Source organism: Phacochoerus africanus, chromosome 9 (genome assembly GCF_016906955.1).
Source record: "Phacochoerus africanus isolate WHEZ1 chromosome 9, ROS_Pafr_v1, whole genome shotgun sequence".
Classification (NCBI taxonomy): Eukaryota; Metazoa; Chordata; class Mammalia; order Artiodactyla; family Suidae; genus Phacochoerus; species Phacochoerus africanus.
The window spans coordinates 47,882,675-47,904,529 of record NC_062552.1 but is presented as its reverse complement, the minus strand read 5'-3'; the positions used below and the strand labels follow the sequence as shown (position 1 = coordinate 47,904,529).

Here is a 21,855-nt window from a genome sequence, read left to right as displayed (position 1 = left end):
CAGGATCTGAGCCACGTCTGCAACCTACACCACAGCTCACGGCAACACCGGTTCCTTAACCCACTGAGCAAGGGCAGGGATCGAACTGCAACCTCATGGTTCCTAGTCGGATTCGTTAACCACTGCGCCACGACGGGAACTCCCATAAGACATTTTAAAAGGAAGTCCAACAGGGAACTATATTCAACATTTTGTAATACACTAGTAATAAGGGAAAAGAATTTGAAAAAGAATCTGTGTGTGTGTGTATATATATATATATATATATGTATATATATATATACACACACACGTTATATGTATAACTAATTCACTTTGCTTTCCATCTGAAACTAAATACTGTAAGTCAACTGTATTTTAATTTTTAAAAAATTTTAAAAAGGAAGTCCATTGTGCGTTTTCCATAATCTAAATAATATTCTGTATCTAGAGCTTCCTGAAGACCCAAAAGAGTTGTTTAAGAGTCTTCCAAGACCTGTCTGAAAACCAGCTAAGTGGTGTGATTAAAGCTTTCAGACTCTAAGAATTTGATTTAAGCAGGTGGCCGTGACCAAGAAGAGCCTGTAGACGACTAGTTTTAGATTCTCTTTCGCTCCTTTTCCCTCCTCTCTCCCTGGCTCTCTTCTGCTCTCTCTCACTTTTCGAATATCTTGAAGGTGCTGCAGAAAACAGGCAATCGAATGCTTGATAGGAAGCGGAAGGGCCCTGCTTTCCTGCAGCCTCGAGGGTGGCTGAGTCCTCCCGAGTGCATGCACCGTCCTAAACTAGGCAGAAGTACACTCACGGGAGTTGATTGGGTGTTTAGTTTGCTTCTGACTGGTGGGTGTGTAACCAGTTTCTCCTTGGTCCTGCAGGTACCGGGCCCCAGAGGTGCTCCTGCGCTCCACCAACTACAGCTCCCCCATCGACATCTGGGCCGTGGGCTGCATCATGGCAGAGGTGTACACCCTCCGGCCACTCTTCCCCGGGGCCAGCGAGATCGACACAATCTTCAAAATCTGCCAAGTGCTGGGGACTCCGAAAAAGGTAATGATGTGAGACCAAGGCTCGGGGGCCAAAGTAGCAGCTTCCCCTGCTCCCTGTCTGTCACCCTGATCGGAAGGCTCCTTCTGGAACTTTCCTCACTGGGGCAGCCCTCTGCCCCCTCCTCCCACCCTGCAGTGGAAGACTTCCTGGCTCCCTCTACTTTTCTCCCACCTCCTCTCAGCTCCCTGGCAGAGCTTCTCTGTTCGCCAGGCTACAACTCTCATCCATGTGGAAGTCACCTATTGTGGTCCACGGCCCTCCCCTCCCTGCTTCCTAACTCTGTTCACAGATGTACACCTGTCTCTGGGCTTTTTCCCCTGACACTCAAACTCAACAAGGGTGACCCAGATTGCCTTTGATTTAGCCCTCAATCAGCCTCCTTCACTCATTCCCAGTTCTGCCTGTGGCCCCTCACGTCCCAGAGCCCCAGCCTCAAGACTGAGTTTCAGGTTTCCCATCTCTCTCTCCCTTGCTACCCTTTCCACTTATCCTAGCCGTTGGCCCATAGATCCGGTTGACTCTCTCCTCCTGATATCCCTGACTTGCCGTGATCACCGCCTGGGTTGAGGGGTTTAGGGTATCTCTCCAGTCCTTCTCCCTTCAAGCTCCCTTCTCCCAGCTTTTCTTCCAGGCTCTGGCCAGATTTATCCCCCTAAAGGATAGCTCTGGAACTGTCCTTCTGTCTTAAAAATACCCACTGCCCATCCCTCTGACACAACCCTTATCCCCCACTTAGTGCCTGTACCCCTCCTGGTTCTATACCCTAGAATTTCTCAGCTTCTGCCCGGGGCATGTCTGATGTGCCCCAACCCCACCCCACTGAGGGTTCTTCCAAATCCCTCAGTCATCTTTTTCCCCCCTGTTCCTCTAACCTCTTCATCTTCACCTGTGTTTTGTATTTATTATCTCTGGACATACCTGTTTCCCGGACCACAAGTTCACTCAGGGATAGGACTTGTCTTGTGTTTCTTTGCATTTATTTTATAGGTCCTAGCACCGTTGTGGGTACAAAACCAGACCCTCACAAATTTTTTTTTTAATTTATTGGAAGGCGTCATTAGTGTCACCTCTTCAAGACGTCCTGACTCTCCTGCTGGAAGTTCTCCCTCCTCTGGAGAACTGTACCTCTTCCTCTCTTGTGACCTTTGCTACTTTTTATTCTGTGTTACCATGTTTCTTAAATAGATGTCTTCTTTTCTCTTTTGGACAGTCCTTGTCTTTAAGGGCAAGATTTATATTGGATTATTTTTTGGCTATCCAACAACGCAAAACATATAGGAGGCACTTGGTGACTACCCAAGTGGATGAACACCATAAGCTATATATTCTGCCACTTTACTTTAAAAAAAATAAAACGTCAGAGTTTCCGTTGTGGCGCAGCGGAAAGGAATATGACTAGGAACCATGAAGTTGCGGGTTCGATCCCTGGCGTCACTCAGTGGGTTAAGGATCCAGTGTTGCCGTGAGCTGTGGTGTAGGTCGCAGATGCGGCTCAGATCTGGCATTGCTGTGGCTGTGGCATAGGCCATTGGCTACACCTCTGATTCGATCCCTAGCCTTGGAACCTCCATATGCCATGGGTGTGGCCCTAAAAAGTGAAAAGATAAATAAAATAAAATAAAAAGCAATTATATTAACACGTGTCTTGTAAAATAGTAGTTTATTAGAACTAAAAGGGACCCTAAAGGCTGCTTCTTCAGCATCTTTGGTCATTCACTCTAGGGCTGAGTGTCCCATAGGTTCTGATGCCTGAAAAAGCTATTGAGACCACAGCTGTCTTAACTACTGGACTCATCAGCGTGTGTACTTTGAATCATCCAGACAGGAATAAAGTAATATATAGAGGTTCACAAAATCATTTGACCAAGAACAAAGTGGTTTATTTTTTTCCCCAAAAAGAAATTCTCATTAGCGGGTTCTAAAACTTCTGTCTCATAGAACGCAGTTGGGAAAATATTAATTTGGTTCAACTCCCAAATCTCAAGAGATGAACTGCCTTGTGTTAGAGTTATAAAACAGGTTGGCGGCCAGTCCAGTGTCTCTCCCTCTGTTCCCCAGCCTTCCTGTTCCTTGCATCTCTGTTAGCGTCCTGTGTTTCAGAGCCCGCAGCACCACCGTAGTGAGTATGGGCATGGTAAGGACTTGTCACCTTTCCCTTAGGGGCACATGTGCCAGAATATAAAGTCCTATCACCCCCACTGGCTGAGTAAGATTTTCCACCTGTGCATTCCTTCTTTCAGACTGACTGGCCTGAAGGCTACCAACTTTCGAGTGCGATGAACTTCCGCTGGCCCCAGTGTGTACCCAATAACCTGAAGACCCTGATTCCAAATGCCAGCAGCGAGGCAGTTCAGCTCCTGAGAGACATGCTTCAGTGGGACCCCAAGAAACGGCCAACAGCTAGTCAGGTTTTCTTTCATTTTCTTCTGATGCGTTTCGTATGAAATTCTTCTCTAACTGTGCATAATTCCTATAAATCTCACGCAGAAAATCAGTATAGTTAGGTTTGTCAAGGGGATAATGCACAAGGCCAAGTCAGTAAAGCAAGAGAGGTTTATTAAGGCACCTGGAACGGGTGGGCTGAGCTCAGGACGGCATCAGCGACAATTGTGAGGAGATATTCTGCTTATGAAGGGCTGGTGGCAGGGGAAATGTGATGGGAACAATGTGTGGGGAGGAGTTGTGGCAAAGCAGTTTGTGTCTCCTCCAAGTCTCATGTCCCGATAAATGTTGCCACCCCCCTGTCAAGGGCAAGGATTGACATAAGAAGGCAGGGGAGGAGGTCCCATCTTGGCTCAGCTGTCAACAGATCCAGCTAGTATCCATGAGAACACGGGTTCGACCCCTGGCCTCACTCAGGAGGTTAAGGATCCAGCATTGCCTTGAACTGTGGTGTAGGTCGCAGACTAAGCTTGAATCCCATGTTGCTGTGGCTGTGGTGTAGGCCTGCAGCTACAGCTCCAAATGGACCCAAGCCTGGGAACTTCCATATGCTGCAGGTATGGCCCTAAAAAGACCAAAACTAAATAAAAAAAATAAAGAAGGCAGGGTTGTCAGTCCTTGGTCAACAACTTTCCATTTTGTCTCTGTCCCATGTGTGCAACTTGAACAGTCACATCTGCCATCCCCCTAGGGACCTATCAGGTATTATAGGTGAAAAATAGTATTGAATACCACTAACGAACTATATAAGGTATAAGAACTTAGAATAGTTTGAAACTCTCTGTGTATAAAGTAGTTAAGGTTTAAGCAGTATATTAGTTGCTGGGAAAATTGCCATATAGTTCATGTGATCTATCACCATATATATGGAAATGAAAATAAATCTGTCTTTGGAGAATATATATATTCAAGTATGTTCTCCATGAGTTAAAATGATGTAGCAGTTTGTTAGTAAGGCAGTACTGGCTGTTGAAAGGCAGTTTGAAAATGCCTTGTAAGATCCAAATCACTCATTTTACGGATGACAGAGAGGGAGGATCATAACTGTAATTAGCATTTTAAAGTACTTTATGGTCTGCAAATGCTTTAGTAGGTCTTTATGGGACTTTAACCCCATGAAGGCTCCATGAGATAGGCGTTTCTGTTTTTATTCTATAAACGAGAAAACGGAATTTCAGCAAGTTGAAGCCATTTGCTTTCATTACTCAGCCAGTAACTAGTACAGATAGGGTAACCAACTCCAGTTCCATCACATGGATGGCAAGTCTTCTGACTGCGTACTTCCTGTTTTCCTACCCTGATGTCCCCCAGGCCACTTTGACTTAGATCATAAAGCGCACCCAAAAGAGGCATGGCCTGCTGTGGGCTTCAGCCGCCCCCAGGCCTCCTGCGGGCCTCTCTTTGTGTTAGTTGTGTCTGGCCTCTTTTCCGCTTGTAGCATCGACAATCCCGTTGCTCAGAGGATCAAAAAAGTAACCAGTTCTAAACAGGGGCATTGATTTGGCTGAATGAGGGTGATGGAGATATTTGAAGACAGAGCTGTTGTGATGTCAGTGTTTGTGAGGTCTGAGAGATGATGGGTGGGGGGTTAAGGAAGTGGAGAAAAGCACCTTTCCAGTGGCACAAAGAAGAGTCAACCTTGAGGTACCATAAGACTCTAGGTGGCTCAAGAAGGTTCAGGAGCCCTCAGAAATGTGCTTCTGGTGATGAAATTCACAAATGTTTCCAGGCTAGGAAGGAAGCTTTCTGATGAACTCAGTTTTTTAGAGGATGCACATTAGAGATGAAAAGAAAAAGATTCTGTAGCAAGGACCCAAGAGAAGAATGTGTACTTTTAAAAATAGTATCAGAAGGGAGTTCTCTGATGGCCTAGCCTGTTGAGGCTCCTGCATTCTCACCACTGTGGCTCTCGTTGCTGCTGTGCGGCGTAAGTTCAGTCCCTGGCCCAGGAATTCCTATATACTACCTGTGTGGCAAAAAAAGAAAAAAAAAATACAAAAAAAAACCAAAACCAAAAACAAACAAACCAAAAAAACAAGAGAGAACCTGAAATAAACATTGCAACTCTCATTAAAAAAAAAGAAAAAGTACCAGAAAAGCTAAAAATACCACCAAATCAGTTGAGACTTGCAGAGATAGCTGAGACTACAGAGAAGACTTTCTGAGTTTGGTGTTAGGATCCAGGACCTCTCTGAGAGAGTATCCATGCTATGGGCCTCTGTGTCTACACTTAGTTATCATTATTACAGGAGTTTATAGCCATGTCCCAGAGTCAGATCATTGACTTCCACTCAAAAAGATGAGGGAATATTTCAGATAGAATTGCAAACCTCAGCACTTTAAGATTTATCCCTCAGCTATCCAGAAAACTCATATATATATATATATGAGCCCGTAGCATGTGGAAGTTACCAGGCTAAGGGTCAAATCTACACCACAGTAGCAACCTGAGCCGCAGTTGTGACAATGCCAGGTTCTTAACCCACTGAGCCACCAGGGAACTCCCTGGAAAACTTATTTTGATAGGCAAGATTTAACCATAGCATGCGTTATTACACTCTTGGCATTTCTGGTGTCCAAGCTGATGTACCTGCTTATTTTTTTTTAATATGAGTCAATGAATTTATTACATTTATAGTTGTACAATGATCATCACAACCCAATTTTATAGGCTTTCTCTCCCAAACCCCCAGTGCATCCCCCCACCCCCCAACCTGTCTCCTTTGGAAACCATAAGTTTTTCAAAGTCTGAGTCAGTATCTGTTCTGCAAAGAAGTTCATTGTATCCTTTTTTTTAGATTCCACATGTAATCGATAGCATTTGATGTTGGTGTCTCATTGTCTGACTAACTTCACCTAGCATGATAATTTCTAGGTCCATCCATGTTGCTAAAAATGCCAGTATTTCATTCCTTTTAATGGCTGAGTAATGTTCCATTGTGTTATGTGCCACTTCTTCTTTATCCACTCCTCTGTTGATGGACATTTAAGTTGTTTCCATGTCTTGGCTATTGCAAATAGTGCTTCAGTGAACATTGGAGTACATGTATCTTTTCGAGTCGTGGTTTTCTCTGGATAGATGTCCATGAGTGGGATTGCTGGATCAAATGGTAGTTCTATTTTTAGTTTTCTGAGGAATCGCCATACTGTTTTCCACAGTAGTTGCACCAATTTACAATCCCACCAACAGTATCATAGGGTTCCTTTATCTCCACACCCTCTCCAGCACTTATTGTTTGTAGACTTTTTGATGATGGCCGTTCTGACAGATGCAGGGTGGTACCTTATAGTGGTGGTTTTGATTTGCATTTCTCTAATAATGAGTGATGCTGAACATCTTTTCGTGTATTTTTGGGTCATCTGTATGTCGTCTTTGGAGAATTGTCTGTTTAGATCTTCTGCCCATTTTTTGATGGGATTGTTTATTTTTTTGGTATTGAGTGGTAGGAGGTAATTTATAAATTTTGGAGATGAATCCCTTGTCAGTTGATTCATTTGCAAATATTTTCTCCCATTCTGTGGGTTGTTATTTTGTTTTTTTATTGAAGTATAGTTGACTTACAATATTGTGTTTGTTTTGGGTATACAGCAAAGTTGATTCAGTTTTACATGTATATTTTTTCCAATTCTTTTCCATTATAGGTTATTACAGGATATTGAATATAGTTCCCTGTGCTATACAGTAAATTGTTGTTGTTTATCTGTACCTGCTTATTTTATATTTGACCTTTCAGAGTCTTCCTGGATCTTTATATTTGGCTTTGCTGTTTTATATTTTTTTTCTTTCTATGGAATGAAGAAATGGGCTTAGAATGGTGAAATATTATATTTAAGATGCACAGCAAGTTACAAAGCCAAGGTCTTTGCAGAAATATCATAAGGAATAGCAGTGAACCTGGCTTCATGTTTACCTAAATAATTTCAATGATGCAACCAGCCCATACATTTTATACTTTTTTTTTTGCTTTTTAGTGCCACACCCATGGCATATAGAAGTTCCCAGGCTAGCTGTTGAATTGGAGCTGCAGCTGCCAGCCTACACCACAGCCACAGCAACGCCAGATCCCTGACCCACTGAGTAAGGCCAGGGATCGACCTTGCATTCTCATAGATACAAGTCGGATTTGTTTCCACTGCACCACAATGGGAACTCCCCATTTTACTCTCTTTTTAGGTAGGGAAAATCACAAGGGTTTTATAGGTTCCAGATGCTGTTTTATAGTTGGTTTGGGCCAAGCAGCTCTAAACTGGGTTACATGAAATCTAGCCAGTGACCCTGAATGACGTCAGCCTTCCTGGCCAGACTCTTCTCCTAAAGCAGCCTTCTATGTCTTTCCAGGCGCTTCGATATCCTTATTTCCAGATCGGGCACCCCCTGGGCAGCACCACACAGAGCCTTCAGAGTTCAGGAAAACCACAGAAGGACATTCTGGAAAAGGCAGGCCCACCGCCTCACTTAAAGCCGGTCCCTCCTGCCCAGCCCCCAACCAAGCCACACACGCGCATCTCTTCGAGACCGCATCAAGCCAGCCACCCCCCTCAGCATCTCGTGTACCCCTACAAAGCCGAGGCTTCCAGGACAGACCACCTTCCAGAAGACAAGCCCAGCCCTTTGCTCTTGCCGTCTCTCCACACCAAGCATCCTCAGGCAGTAAGCAGGAAGCTTCGCCTGAGAGTCCTGTGTCTGGCCTGATCATCTGCTGACTCCCCTTACTGCATGAAATATTTTCTCTTTCAGCATTATTGAATTAACGATTAACTACTTTTATTAATTAGTTATTAATTATAATTATCGAATTATAATAGATCTGTCTTTACAATATCGTGGAGGTGTGAAGAAGTCCAAGGTCTCAGTTCAAGTTCTGGTTCTGCTTGTCACTTACAGTGCTGCTCGTGGGAGGGTAGCCGAGGGCTGGACACAGTAGCCAGATGGCCTAGGTCTCACCTCTCAACTCTGCTGTTTCATAGCCCAGTGACCCTGTGCAGGGTACCTGACCTCCCTGCTCCTCACTTCCTGCTCTGGAACATAGAGGCTGATAATGAGAGCACCCCCCAGATACAGTTCTTTTGAGGACTAGATGAGTTCAGGCATGAAGAATTTAGAATAGTACCTGGCACCCAGTTAGAACTCGATCAGGGTTCGTCATTTTTATTAGTAGTCCCTGTGGACTCAGTGTCCTCCTCTGGAAAAGCAGGATTCTAGAGTTCCCATGGTGGCTCAGCAAGTTAGGAACCCGACATGGTGACCGTGAGGATGGGGGTTCAGTCCCAGGCCTCACTCACTGGGTTAAGGATCTGGCCTTGCCATGAGCTGTGGCGTAGGTTGCAGGTGCAGCTGGGATCCCAAGTTGCTATGGCTATGGTGCAGGCCGGCAGCTGCAGTTCTGATTTGACCCCTAGCCCAGGGAACTTCCACATGCCACAGGTGCGGCTCTAAAAAGCGAAAAAAAAAGGGGGTGATTCTGATGCCTGTCTTCCCCACCAGACATGGCTGTTCGTGAAGAGCAAAGGTCCTGCTACTTGCGAAGGTATTTGGAAAATCATCAAGCATCACCCTGATATTTGTAGCTTATGATTCCTACCCATGCCATCAGCTGATGCTGTTGATGAGCCCAGCTCTTTCTTCTCTTTCTGCTCAAAAGGAAACAGTGAATGTGAGATTCAGTAAAGTGATAATTGACAAGGGAGTCTGGTTGCCGTTAGCCTCATAATGTGGGCTGAGAGTCTAATTTTCTACCACCTTGATGCAAAAGTACTACCTGTTCTGCTGACTAGTCCTTAACTCAGTAGACTGGCTCCTGACTAGCACAGCCTGAGGTTACGGGGGCTTTCCCCAGACCCACCAGTGTGTGTTTGGAAATTTCTAATCGTCGCTAATTTTGCAATTAAATAGTATCCAGGTTCACTGAGAAGGGAAAAAAAAAAAAATTCATTCTTCATATAGTTTTCTGTAAAAGAGCAGGTGACTAACACCTTAGCTATATTCTCTTATTTGCTACTTAGGAGCATGTCAATTATGCTAACGCTTTCAGAGCTGAATCCTAGATAAGAATCCAGCCACCTTCCTCGTTTATTTGAAGTACCTTAAATTTACCTTCCTTTTTTTTTTTCTTTTTTGGCTGTACCTGTGGCATATGGAAGTTCCCAGGCCAGGGATCAATCCCCCACCGCCACAGAGACAACACCAGGTGCTTGACCCACTATGCCGCAGCAGGAACTCCTTAAATTTCTCTTTTTTTAAATCCTTGTCTTACACAGCTTAGTGTCCCCATTGGATGGGACCCAATGCAGTCTCTGTGGGAGGAGTGGGAGTCAGAGGTCTGGGACTGTGTTTTCCATGGTGGCCATCTGACAAACTGTACACATTGGGGAATGATACGCTTCAGGACCCTCCTTTTCATCACCGAGAAATCTCAGAATGGGGGTCACTCGTGGGTGAGCTCCATTCATGCCAAGTATTGCTTTCCCCCCCCTCCTTGTATACACAGAAAATGCTCACTGGCCTGGAGCACAAAAATGGTGAGATCAAGCCAAAGAGTAGGAGAAGGTGGGGTCTCGTTTCCCGGTCAACAAAGGATTCTGATGACTGGGCTGAGCTGGATGACTCGGATTTTAGCCCATCGTTCACCGGGATTGACCTGAAGAACAAGAAAAGACAGAGCGATGAGACCCTGTGCAGGCAAGTGTGGGCTCCCGTCTGTGCACAGGCTGCCCCTCGAGCCTGTGAGGTCGTCTTTTCATCTGATGAGCTGCCTGGCTCAGGCCAACCTAACCCCGTCTTCTCCCCATTCAGATTTGAGAGCGTTCTGGACCTGAAGCCCTCAGAGCCGGTGAGCACTGGAAGTAGCGCCCCCACCCAGGGGTCCTACCCCAGGCGCGACACACCCACCCTGAGGTCGGCGGCCAAGCAGCACTACCTGAAGCACTCCCGGTACCTGCCTGGTAATTCACATTCCTGCTCTGATCCCCGATGAGAAACCTTGTTCTCGGAATCACGTGTTCACAGAGATGCCCTTTGGGCTGCAAGGGCCTGGGGCTCCTCTCTTCCCAGCTGGAGGGACCACCGTAGAAATATATGCCTCACATTCTTATCCTCTTGGGTTGCCTAAGATAAGAAATTTGGTATTTGTATACCGGATGAGCCCCCCAAAAAAAGAGAGAAAAAAAATTTGGTAGAGGAAACGGGGTGCAGCCCCCCACCCCAGGGGGAGGAAAAGTCAGACAGCTTGCCAGGGTCTCTGCACAGACACTGCCAGCCCTGTGCTCTCAGGAAACGAAGTCACCGCCCCCTCCGGCTGTATCACAGGCTGCAGTGAAAAAACAGCCGTTGGAGGCTGCCCAAGCCTCTCTCCAGGTTCTCTGTGTTCTGAATGTATAGCATCAGCCAGCTGTTCATCCACAAATTTATTGCACCAGCAAATACACATTGAGCATCCTCCTGTGCCAGGTGCTGGGAATGAGGTGGACAGAACAGCCAAGCAGGGCGAGTGGGTTGCACATCTTGGTCACATCATGGTCTACACAGTGACTTTAGCCAACAGTCTGTAGACAGTATCCTCACCCTTGTACTGTCTAGTGATGGGAGACAGACCCTAAATACCATGGGCACACAGTAGTTACAGATGGTGACAGGTGACATTAAGGGTGCTATGAGGGGAGGGAGGCACCGCTCTCGATAGAGCAGTCTGGGGGAAGGCCTCTCTGAGCAGGTGACTCCTCTCTGGGCCCCAGAGATTCCGAAGGAGCTCCATTTGCAGAGAGGTGCAGAAAGCATGCCAGGCAGAGGAAACTGCCAGTGCCAAGGCCTGGAGGTAAGAAAAGGCTTGGCTGGTGAGAGGCCGGTGTGGCCTGAGCACCATCGGGGAGGGGAATGTGTTACGATGCGTGAGGCATCTGCAGAGTCTTGTAAGAAATTTGGATTTGATTTGACGAGCGATGGGAAGCTCTTGAAAGGTTGTAACTGGAGTAGTAACACGGTTCTGGCAACATCTGTGTGCTGCATGGGTAAGGGGCCCACAAGCTGACACTGTCTTGGGGGAGTGGTACTCAGGCTGGAGTTGGGGCCCCAGGGCAGGAAACGGAGGCCCTGCTTTTGCTTTGGTTTCCTGCCCTCCCCAAGTGCTGCTAGACCTCATCAGGGTTGGCACTGTGGTCTCAGGAGATTGGCCTGACACTTCCCAGATGATAGGGTATTGGGCTCTTTAGCGACAGGGAGCGAGTGGGAGAGTTATTTTGTCTTGGGTCCAGGGGAAGAAGAAGGGTAAAGGATGAATTCAGTTTTTCTGTCCTGAAAGATAGCTGTGATGCTGAATGGGAGTGGGAACTGGGTGGCCCGGGGGAGGGTGGTTCGTCTTGTGGTTGAGGTCAAGGCAGCCTCATGTGTGAGGGAGTCAGTGAAGGCCGTTGGTAGAGACCAGGGTTACCAGGACAATGATGGTCCCCAACAGGTGAGAAGATGACCTCTTAGATCAGGAGGAGAGCAGAGGGCTGCAGAGCTGGGCGTGGGGTGGGGCAGGGGACAGAGAAGGCAGTGGTGTGCAAAGGGGGAGAAATAAGAAGTTCGAGGGACACTGAAGCCCAGGACAGCACCAGGCGGTCAAGACATCAGACATAGACCTGTTGGCAGATCTCTGTTAAGAGACTTCTTTCAGGCCACCTGCCAGTGAGACTGCCCACTTGTCCAAAGACGGCATCTTGCCTCTGCCACCTGTCCAGTGAGGTCAGCATGGTCCGATTTGGCTTAGATTGTTGAGCCCTAGGAAGTTTTTGACAGATTGGGTTCTGCAGTCCTTTCGTCTCTGACAAGTGATGCAAGATTAAATATCAATTTTGCATTTTAAAAAGCATTTCTTCCCTATTAGGAATAAATATAAGAAACGGCATACTCCCGAATCCAGGCAAGGATTTCATTCCATCCAATCCATGGTCCAGTTCTGGTTTGTCTGGAAAATCTTCAGGGACGGTATCTGTGATCAGCAAGATAAATTCAGGCAAGTAATGGTTATTAAATCCCAAGTGACAAAGGTCTCTGGGAGTTCCCATCTTGGCACAGCAGAAACGAATCCAACTAGGAACCACGAGGTTGCTGGTTCGATCCCTGGCCTGTCTCGGCGGGTTAAGGATCCAGTGTTGCTGTGAGCTGTGGTGTAGATTGCAGATGCGGTTTGAATCTGGTGTTGCTGTGGCTCTGGCTTAGGCCGGCAGCACAGCTCCAATTAGACCCCTAGCCTAGGAACCTCTAGATGCAGCAGGGTGGGTCCCCTTGTTTTTCTAGGGTGGAACCACAAAGGCCTCTCTGGTGTGAAAACCCAGGGCCTCTTTTCCAGGCCTGTGCTCCTCTCTCTCGGCAGGAGGCCCTGGGGGCTCTGCCAGCTCCCCTTAAGAGGAGCTGATGAGGAGGGCGTCATCTTCCCCAGCTCGAGGGAAGAATACCTTTACAAGTTCAGGCTTCTGGGGCCTTGCTCTGGCTTGTCCCTTCCACCTAATGGTCCAGCCTTAGCCCAGAGCATCAAATCCCTTCTGGTTGGAGGATGGGCTGTTTGGAAGGGCAGCCCCACTCTTCTAATAGACAGATGAATTTCAGAAGTCCCCGAGGCTGACGACCGCAGTGCCCAGTAGGCCAGCTTCCCCCACACAGGCAGCCCCTTCTGCTTCCACGTGCCAACTAAACATCTGGGTTTCTCTTCCCCCTGCCTCTGTGCCTTGAGTGTTCATGTGTTTTAAGGGATACAAAAAGCAAAGAAAGCGGAAGTCCCATTGTGGCTCAGCAGAACGCAAACCTGACTAGTATCCATGAGGATGTAGATTCAATCCCTGGCCTCGCTCAGTGGGTTAAGGATCTGGCATTGCCATGAGCTGTGGTGTAGGTCCCAGACATGACTCGGATCCCACGTTGCTGTGATTGTGGCGCAGGCCAACAGCTACAGCTCCTCCGATTTGACCGCTAGCCTGGGACCTTCCATGTGCTGCATGTGTGGCCCTAAAAAAAAAAAGCAAAAAAAAAAAAAATAGGAGCAAAGAAGGAATATATCGACATCCGAGATCTACTGCCCACCCTCTGCAAACACACACGAAGCCCTGGGCCTCCCTTTTTTTCCTTCCTCTCTTCCTCTCCTTCCCCCCAACCCTCTACCCCTCCTAACTTGGGTGTTTTTTATTCCCATGCTTTTTTTTATAGTATACAAAGAATGTACTTACTTGTTTTAAAACATGCTCTGCATATTTCAAAATTTATGTGCATATAATCCTGGATCTTGTTTCATTTTCATAATTATGTATCAGCAATTGTATATACATAGAATATCACATTATGAAAAAATATATATTACATTGTAATGTAACATATATAATACATATAACTGTATGTTGCCACAATTTATTAATTAGTCTAGAACATATTTTTTGTCTTTTTTTTTTCTCTTTTTAGGGCCGTACCCACGGCATATGGAGGTTCCCCAGCTAGGGGTCAAATCGGAGCTATAGCTGCCGGCCTACACCACAGCCACAGCAATGCCAGATCCTTAACCCACTAAGTGAGGCCAGGGATCGAACCCGCAACCTCGTGGTTCCTAGTCAGATTTGTTTCCACTGCACCACGATGGGAACTCCTAGAACATATTTTTTTTAATTCAGGTATAGGTTCCTGTTCAATATTATATAAGTTACAGGTGTGCAATATAGTGACTCACAATTTTTTAAAGTTATGCTCCATTTATAGTTATTAGAAAATATTGACTATATTGCCCATGTTGTACAATACATACTGTAGTTTATTTTATACGTAATAGTTTGTACCTCTTACTCGCCTACACTTAAATTGTCCCTCCCCCCACCGCTGGTAATCACTAGTTTGTTCTCTGTATCAGTGAGTCTGCTTCTTTTTTGTTGTATTCACTCGTTCGCTGTATTTTTTAGATTCCATCTAGAAGTGATATCATACAGTCTTTGCCTTTCTCTGTCTGACTTATTTCCTTAAGCATAATGCCCTCCAAGCCCATTCATAGTGCTGCAAGTGGCAAAGTTTTGTTCTTTTTTGTGGCTGAGTAGTATTGCATCATGTATATATACTCCATCTTCTTTATCCATCCATCTGTTGATGGACAGTTAGAATATGATTTATACACCCTTTCTCTTCTTAACTAACATGTTAAGTTGTTGACTCTGTGTGTCATTAGGAAGAGCACTGGAGGAGGTCCCTGGTAGTGCAGTGGGTTAAGGAGCCAGTGTTGTCCCTGCTGTGGCTCAGGTCACAGCTGTGACGTGGGTTCGATCCCTGACCCAGGAACGTCTGTGGCCCAAAAAATAAAAAGTGCTAAAGTGACCATGGATGCCCCCTATCGTTGTACACCTGAGGTTTCTCTGGGTTTGACATAAACACGGTAGGTTAAAGGCTGTGCTCATCTTCGACTTCACAGATTTTGCCAAAGTGCTGTCCTGCAGGGTATGGGAGTTGGGCTGCATCCTTGATGCCTCTTTGGACCATGGAGACTGTAAACGTGTGCTAATCCGAGGGTGTGCGCTGGCATCTTACTGTGGCTTTAACCCGCATGTCCGTTCACTGATGAGGTTGAGCATCTTTTTTGTGTGTTTGCTGACGTTACGTTCACCTCCTTTTGTGATTTCCTTGTTCAAATTCTCTTTCCATTACTTCTTACCTGTTTATTCACCAGCATTGCAAAATGGGCTTCAGCTGACCAACCCAACGCCTCCTGCACAAGTTCCAGACTGTTCTTCCCTCTCTGCCTTGAGCCGTTGCTGAGAATGCCCTGCATTGTCTAGACATGGAGCAGCTCTTGCCCCATGAACTCTTTCTAATGGCTGTAACTTCCATTTGTATCACGTTCTTCATTATTCCATGTGCGTCTTTATGCCTTAATAATAAGGCTCACCATAGATATTCATTCATCCATCCAAAGTGTATCAGTTACTTGCAGTATGTATGGCTTTCCATGAACTGCCTGGACTAAGATGAGCAGAATCCAGTTCCTGCCCTTGAAACACTCTCAAGGTGGAAATGGCATAAAAAGTGAAAGTACTTAATGTATTTTAGTTATGATTACTTTTTTGGTTCTGGACAAAGATATTTCCAGTAGAAGTATGTATAATAGCTAGATAATGAACATAACCTCCTATATGCTAATCCATAAGAGAATGGTTAAATGAGTTGTGGTGTAGCCATCCTCTGGAATTTGTATATAGTGACCTGGAAGGCTAACTCTTCTATATGGGTTATGGAGTGGAGAAAAGCAGCTATCAGAACAGGTTAAACTCATTATTCCAGAAAGAAAATTCCAAATTTCCCCCTTTTTTATTTTTTTAAATTTATTAAAATATAGTTGATTTACAGTGTTGTGCCAATTTCTGCTGTATAGCATAGTGACCCATTCATATATATGTATATATATACACACACATATATATACACACATTCTTTTTCTCCTATTATCTTCCATCATGTTCTATCTGAAGAGACTGGCTGTAGTTCCCTCTTCAATACAGTAGGAGCTCATTGTTTATCCACTGTAAATATAATAGTTTGCATCTACTAACCCCAAACTCCTTGTCCGCCCCACTCCCTCTCCTGTCCCACTTGGCAACCATAATCTCTTCTCTATGTCTGTGAGTCTATTTGGGTTTTGTTCCCCCCCTTTTTTTAAGCAAACCAACCTCCCAGCCTTCATGTGGGTGCAGGATATAGGGGCCACCCTGTCTTTGTGCCGCCCCCTCTCCCCAACACACCGTCCCCCAGTCTTTCCAACAGCATAGTGTGGAAGTGCTCTGCTCAGAATTCACTGTTTTTATCCTAATTCTTTTCCCCCTAAAAGTAAAAACCCAGTTCTCTATTGTCCTGTCCCACGGTCCTTTCCCCCGTTGGAGTCCTATGCACATCTTTGTAGTGACGAGCTTTTCCTTTTGCAAATCAGTTGGTTCCTGCTCTACAAGTTCTAGTGGACTGGCTGGAAACTATATCCCTTCCTTTCTGAAAAAAGAAATCGGTTCTGCTATGCAGAGGGTCCACTTGGCACCTGTTCCCGACCCTCCCCCTGGTAAGTTCTATTTTGGATTATTCATAAATTGCTTCAACAGATAGTTATTGAACAACTGCTTTGTCCCAGACCTCATAGGCCTAGGGTCCACGAGTGCAGGAGACAGACAAGACTCCTGTTGTCAAGGACCTTGTACCCTACAGGCAATAAATTGACTGGATAAGATGCTCCAAAGCGCTGAGGAGCAAAATGAAGCGGGAAGGAAGTAGGGAGTGTGGGGGCTGGAGTGTCGGGTGCCAATGCACTTTTACATAGGGTAAAAGTTGAGTAAAGACCTGCAGGAGGTGAGTGAGCAAGGCTTATAACATGGGCTCTTAGTGCCTGGGCCTCCGGGGCAGGGTGGGCCTGCAAGATGCCAGGAACAGCAGGGAAGCGGAGTGCAGGCATGCTGTGAGCAGGGGAGGGGAGCAGGAAGAGGAGGTCAGAGAGGGCCCCGTGGGCTGCCAACCCTAAGCAGGTCATCACAGACTCTGACCCACGTGGGAGCCCCTGAAGGGTTGTGAGCTGGGGAAAGGGGTCTGCCTTCCAGGCTCACTCAAGCCCTGCTATCACTAGACTGAAGGGTTGAGCAGAGTGGAGGCAGGGAAACCAATGGGAGGCTGTTGTGATTATCCAGGCAAGGGATGAGGCCTTGTTCCTTGCGTAGTTGACCTGGGCCAGGTTCTGGGTAGATTTGGAAGGTGGAGCCAGTAGGATTTGCTGACAAATTACATTTGGGATCTGAGAAAAAAGGAAGGGTCAGGAATGACACCAGTATCTCTGGCCTGACCACCACAGAATAGGGACATTCTTTTTTTTTTTTTTTTTGTCTTTTTGCTATTTCTTTGGGCCGCTCCCTCGGCATATGGAGGTTCCCAGGCTAGGGGTCGAATCGGAGCTGTAGCCACCGGCCTACGCCAGAGCCACAGCAACGCGGGATCCGAGCCGCGTCTGCAACCTACACCACAGCTCACGGCAACGCCAGATCGTTAACCCACTGAGCAAGGGCAGGGACCAAACCCGCAACCTCATGGTTCCTAGTCGGATTCGTTAACCACTGCACCACGACGGGAACTCCTCAGAATAGGGACATTCTTTTTTTTTTTTTTTTTTTTTTTAGAATAGGGACATTCTTAACTGGGCAGGAGGACTTAGAGGAGGCAGCTCCTCTTGCACTCTCCTTTCCTGGTATCTTTGTCACCAAGATGCTCTTCTCTGTACTTTGCAAAGGTCCCCTATCAGTCAGACCCACCTTTCTCCTTCCTTGCAGGTTATTCTTCCCTGAAGGCTGTGCGACCTCATCCTGGGCGACCTTTTTTCCACACCCAGCCTAGAAGCACTCCCGGGTTGCTGCCTCGGCCTCCGGCCGCCCAGCCTGTGCATGGCCGCACGGACTGGGTTTCCAAGTACGCGTCTCGGCGATGACTGTCACAAAGCCCTTTGTAAGGGACAGCAGGACCCTGTCCCTTGGCCCGCTGGCGTTCTACCTGCCAGAGACTTTCAGATGGGAAAAAGGAAACACTTTATTCTTCCGAACTGAGACATTTCAATATTCTTTTTTAAAGTTTTTTTTTTTTAATATTGATTTGAATGCAATACCTTTTTTGTACAAAGTTATTTTATTCTAAAACTGGGTCCCCTTATTTTCTTAAACAGCGGCATTTTGTATATATGGATTATTATGTTTTAGCATTTTATACAGTCAACTTTGTAATGGACTTTTTAAAGAGTCATTGATTTTCCTTTGGGGTTCCAGATAATATTTTATACAGATTTTTAAAAATGTAATAATATTGATGCAGTATTGCAACAGGGGTGCAATTTAAGGCTACGTGATAAAGGGTTTTTTCCCCCAATGTGTATAGATATTTGCAAAGTGGTTAAAATTTAATGTGGCATATTTGGTACTTCTGGCTTTTCTGGATTGACATCAGCCCTAGAAAACTGATCATCTGCTGTTCTCAGTATCAAGTTGTTGGTTTGACTTTTTGATACACTGTGCTGTTCTCTAAGTACAGTTACATAATTCACTTTGTTTTCTTTTTAATGCCCAGATGAAAGAACTCTAAGTAAATAGCTTTTGAAATTTTTACATCCTTTCTGGTGGTGGCAATATCTGGCTGAAACTATGCTATGCCATCACATTCTATTTTCTTCCATTTTTGAAGTCAAATTTTACAAGTACACACAAAAGGGAAGCTTTTCAAGCCAAAGTGTTCTCCACATAAAGGTGAACATACTTGTTTAAACATACATCCCTGCCAGGATGCATGATCCAAAAGCTCAGTCTCAAAGGAGCAGCAGATTTTTTATTATCAGAACCCCTAGAATTTTGCATTTAGCACAGTTCTCTGGACCTGACTAGGGACAGAAGATGAATAACCTTCTGTTCTGTAACCAATTTTTCAGGGCAGTTTGGGGAGCAGGAAAGACTGATGCAGAGGTCCCACTGGTCTGGGAAGCTCCGGTTACCACAATGTCAGTGCCCATCGCGTGCCACATTCAAACTCTTAACCCTTGGGTAGTTTCTTTCAACAATGAGAACTCTCTTTGTTGGGCAGAGGCTGTTCCATGGAGAGGAATGTTTACAGCAATTTTGAAAAAGACAAAGCTAGTTTGGCAACAGAAAAAAGACCAAAAGTCCACTCACTCTCTTCCACCTCTTTTGGGCACACTCGCCTCCAAGCATGATTGCCTGAAAGGGAGGGTCACCGCCAGTGAATTGTGACGTCATCTCCAGTGTGTTGCCTCCCCTTCTCCCAGGGCTCAAGCCATTCTTGTTTGGGTCCAGGACACAGCAAGTTGAGCTCAGGAAATCGTCATTTTTGTAGGTGCAAAGGATACGTTAAAATGAGTATTGGCCCTTTGATATGTTCCACCCAATAAGTTGGTAAACGTTCGCTCTGATGTATTAATGATGCCTTGCAGCTGGAACAAATCACTGTGGTTCCCAAAGGGCCCTAGACTAAAATCAGAGAGTAATTTGTGCTTTGGAGAGTCTGCCTCAAAAATGTACTTGACCAAGGACCATGATCCCTGGGGGCATGAGAAAAGCACATGGTGGATGTGGATTGAGAGATGATACTTTTCTGTTAACAAACTGGCAGCAAAGCTTCAGGAAATAAATATGTATATGTAAGCACAACTTGAAGCTGAATTCATTTCTGTATTATATTCTCAACTCATTATCTCAAGCAACAGAAATTATGTTTTTGGAGATGAGTCCTCTTCTCAGCGGTTATATATTTATTTCCCTTTTCTGTATTATGTATAAAAAGTAAGTTAATCTGAAACCTTACCCAGCTTGCTGGAAAGCCAGTTTTAAATTGTAAATACCTCCTAGAGAAGCAGATGGATTGTGAATACCATATTCTTGGCACTCTAGCTTATGTTAAGGTCATTAAACTTTATTAAAATTGAAAAACCTAGTTACCTAGTTATTACACATGATAAAATTGTTTTTCTAATACTTTTGTAGGCCCCAAATTCAGAAAATATTTCAGTTTTCTTCCTCTTCCTTTGTTTATTAGCAAACAGCTTCCCTTGGGAAGTCAAACACGTTTATTCATTTGAAAGTCAAGGAGCTGACCTGCCCCTGAGAAAACTCTCCCAAGATGTCAGTTCTAAAGAACTAGCAAAACTCCTATAAAATCTTCCCTCCTCTCCCCCCAAGCCTTGAGATGGGTAAAGGATAAATTGGGCATTCAAACTGTTTACTTAACTATAAAGGGGAATAATCACTTTTTTTTTTTTTTTTTTTGTCTGTGCCTGCCTGGGCATGTGGAAGTTCCTGGGCCAGGAATCAAACCTGAGCCACAGCAGAGACCTGAGCCACTGCAGTGACAATGCCGGATCCTTAACCCACTGCACCACAAGGGAACTCCCAATAATCACCATTTTTTTGTTAAGTGAAAATGGAATGCTGCCTGTTGCATATATCTTAATTACTATAGAATTATAAAATATACTGCCAGACGCCAAGAGGAATGATGATTTAATTGTATCTATTCACAACTGTACCTCATTTCCGGTTGGAAAACTTCCAGGGGTGTCAGAAAATGGTACAGCTCCCAAAGGTTCAGTGACAATGATATGCCAAGGAGTACATGTGTGAACTTTAGAGAAAGTTGAATGGGCATAAAAGCTACTCTTGGTGTGATTGTTCATTTTACAATAAACTGCCATTAATTACTATGCCCTCACCCAGCTTGTGTGTGATTGAAAAAGGAAGAAAACTGATTTTCAAGCAATTTTTTAGACAGAACTCTAACCTAGAGGACTACGTGTGTCTAATAAACTGATACTATGTCAGCTGGAGTCATCAAAAATTGAATATAATCAAAACAATATATAAAACAAGAATTATTTTGTACAAATTACGGTACTTTCGGAGTTCACGGGCACCATTTTTTATCATGCAGTGGCATCGAGCCATTGTTTTGTGCCATTTAGGAGAGAAAAAGAATGCAGGCTGTATGGTTTTAGCTCAGTGTCTGACCCAAAGCAATATGTTTGTAAGAAAATGTTTGACATACTAATTATTTTATATCATTTAAAGCATACTGTAGCAACTTGTTTGTTTAATATATGTGGTTAACTTTTGGAATTATTTTTACAATTTCCAACCAAAGTACTGTATTTTATATAATTTATTGTGAGGACCTTATTATGGAAACCAATAGAAGACAAACTGGGGGCAAATACCACATTAATCTGTATTATCGGTTTCTTCTGGACACTGTGCTAATGTGAATTTAAAATGACCTGAACAGTCTTCTGATCTCAGATATTGCAGTACTGATGACAATTTAGTTCTGATTTGATCACAAAGGAGTAGCTAATATTTTATTTATAAAGCAAATAGTCATAATGATGAGAAGATAGGACAGAAAATCACTTAAGTCCCCTCTGACTTAAAATGTTCCTTTTTTGAAAAGTTTGCCCTAAGGTGTTTAAAAATATTACATAAGGAAGATTCTGCTCCAAATAAAGTTACAGTTTAAGAAAAATTGATGTGTTGATCTGTTTTTGTTTTTACGTTCTATCAAATGATAACATTGGTATGTCCTAATTTGGAATTTGGATGATTTAAAACTTCTTAACGCTCAATATAGTGTTACTGCCGGGAAATTGGAAGCATATACGTAGACAAGCAGTAGGAAGGGTTATCTTGCAATGCAGAGGCCTTTTAAAATTAGCTTTAAGCAAAATAGGTAATAAAAAAAATTAACATAAAAAATGTTTTTAAAAAAGCAGATGAAAACAATTTCTTTTTGATGTCATTATGATTAATATCTCACTTGTATTTTTCTAGCTTTCATAGTAAACACATGTACAAAACAATGCTTCCAAAGAAGCTCAT

At 44.6% G+C, this 21,855-nt stretch overlaps 1 protein-coding gene across 2 annotated transcripts in view; it reads left to right on the top strand.

Moving 5' to 3' along the window:
• The window catches only part of CILK1 (ciliogenesis associated kinase 1), a 64,480-nt gene extending 43,785 nt beyond the window's left edge, over nucleotides 1–20,695 (top strand). For both annotated transcript variants that reach the window (XM_047797232.1, XM_047797231.1), the window contains 8 exons: nucleotides 855–1,026; nucleotides 3,267–3,434; nucleotides 7,808–8,119; nucleotides 9,957–10,147; nucleotides 10,262–10,410; nucleotides 12,330–12,458; nucleotides 16,392–16,514; nucleotides 17,764–20,695. In XM_047797232.1, coding sequence (XP_047653188.1) covers nucleotides 855–1,026; nucleotides 3,267–3,434; nucleotides 7,808–8,119; nucleotides 9,957–10,147; nucleotides 10,262–10,410; nucleotides 12,330–12,458; nucleotides 16,392–16,514; nucleotides 17,764–17,918 — 1,399 coding nt within the window. In that variant the 3' untranslated portion in view covers nucleotides 17,919–20,695. The remainder of the gene's footprint in view (nucleotides 1–854; nucleotides 1,027–3,266; nucleotides 3,435–7,807; nucleotides 8,120–9,956; nucleotides 10,148–10,261; nucleotides 10,411–12,329; nucleotides 12,459–16,391; nucleotides 16,515–17,763) is intronic.
• Nucleotides 20,696–21,855: the final 1,160 nt, after the last annotated feature.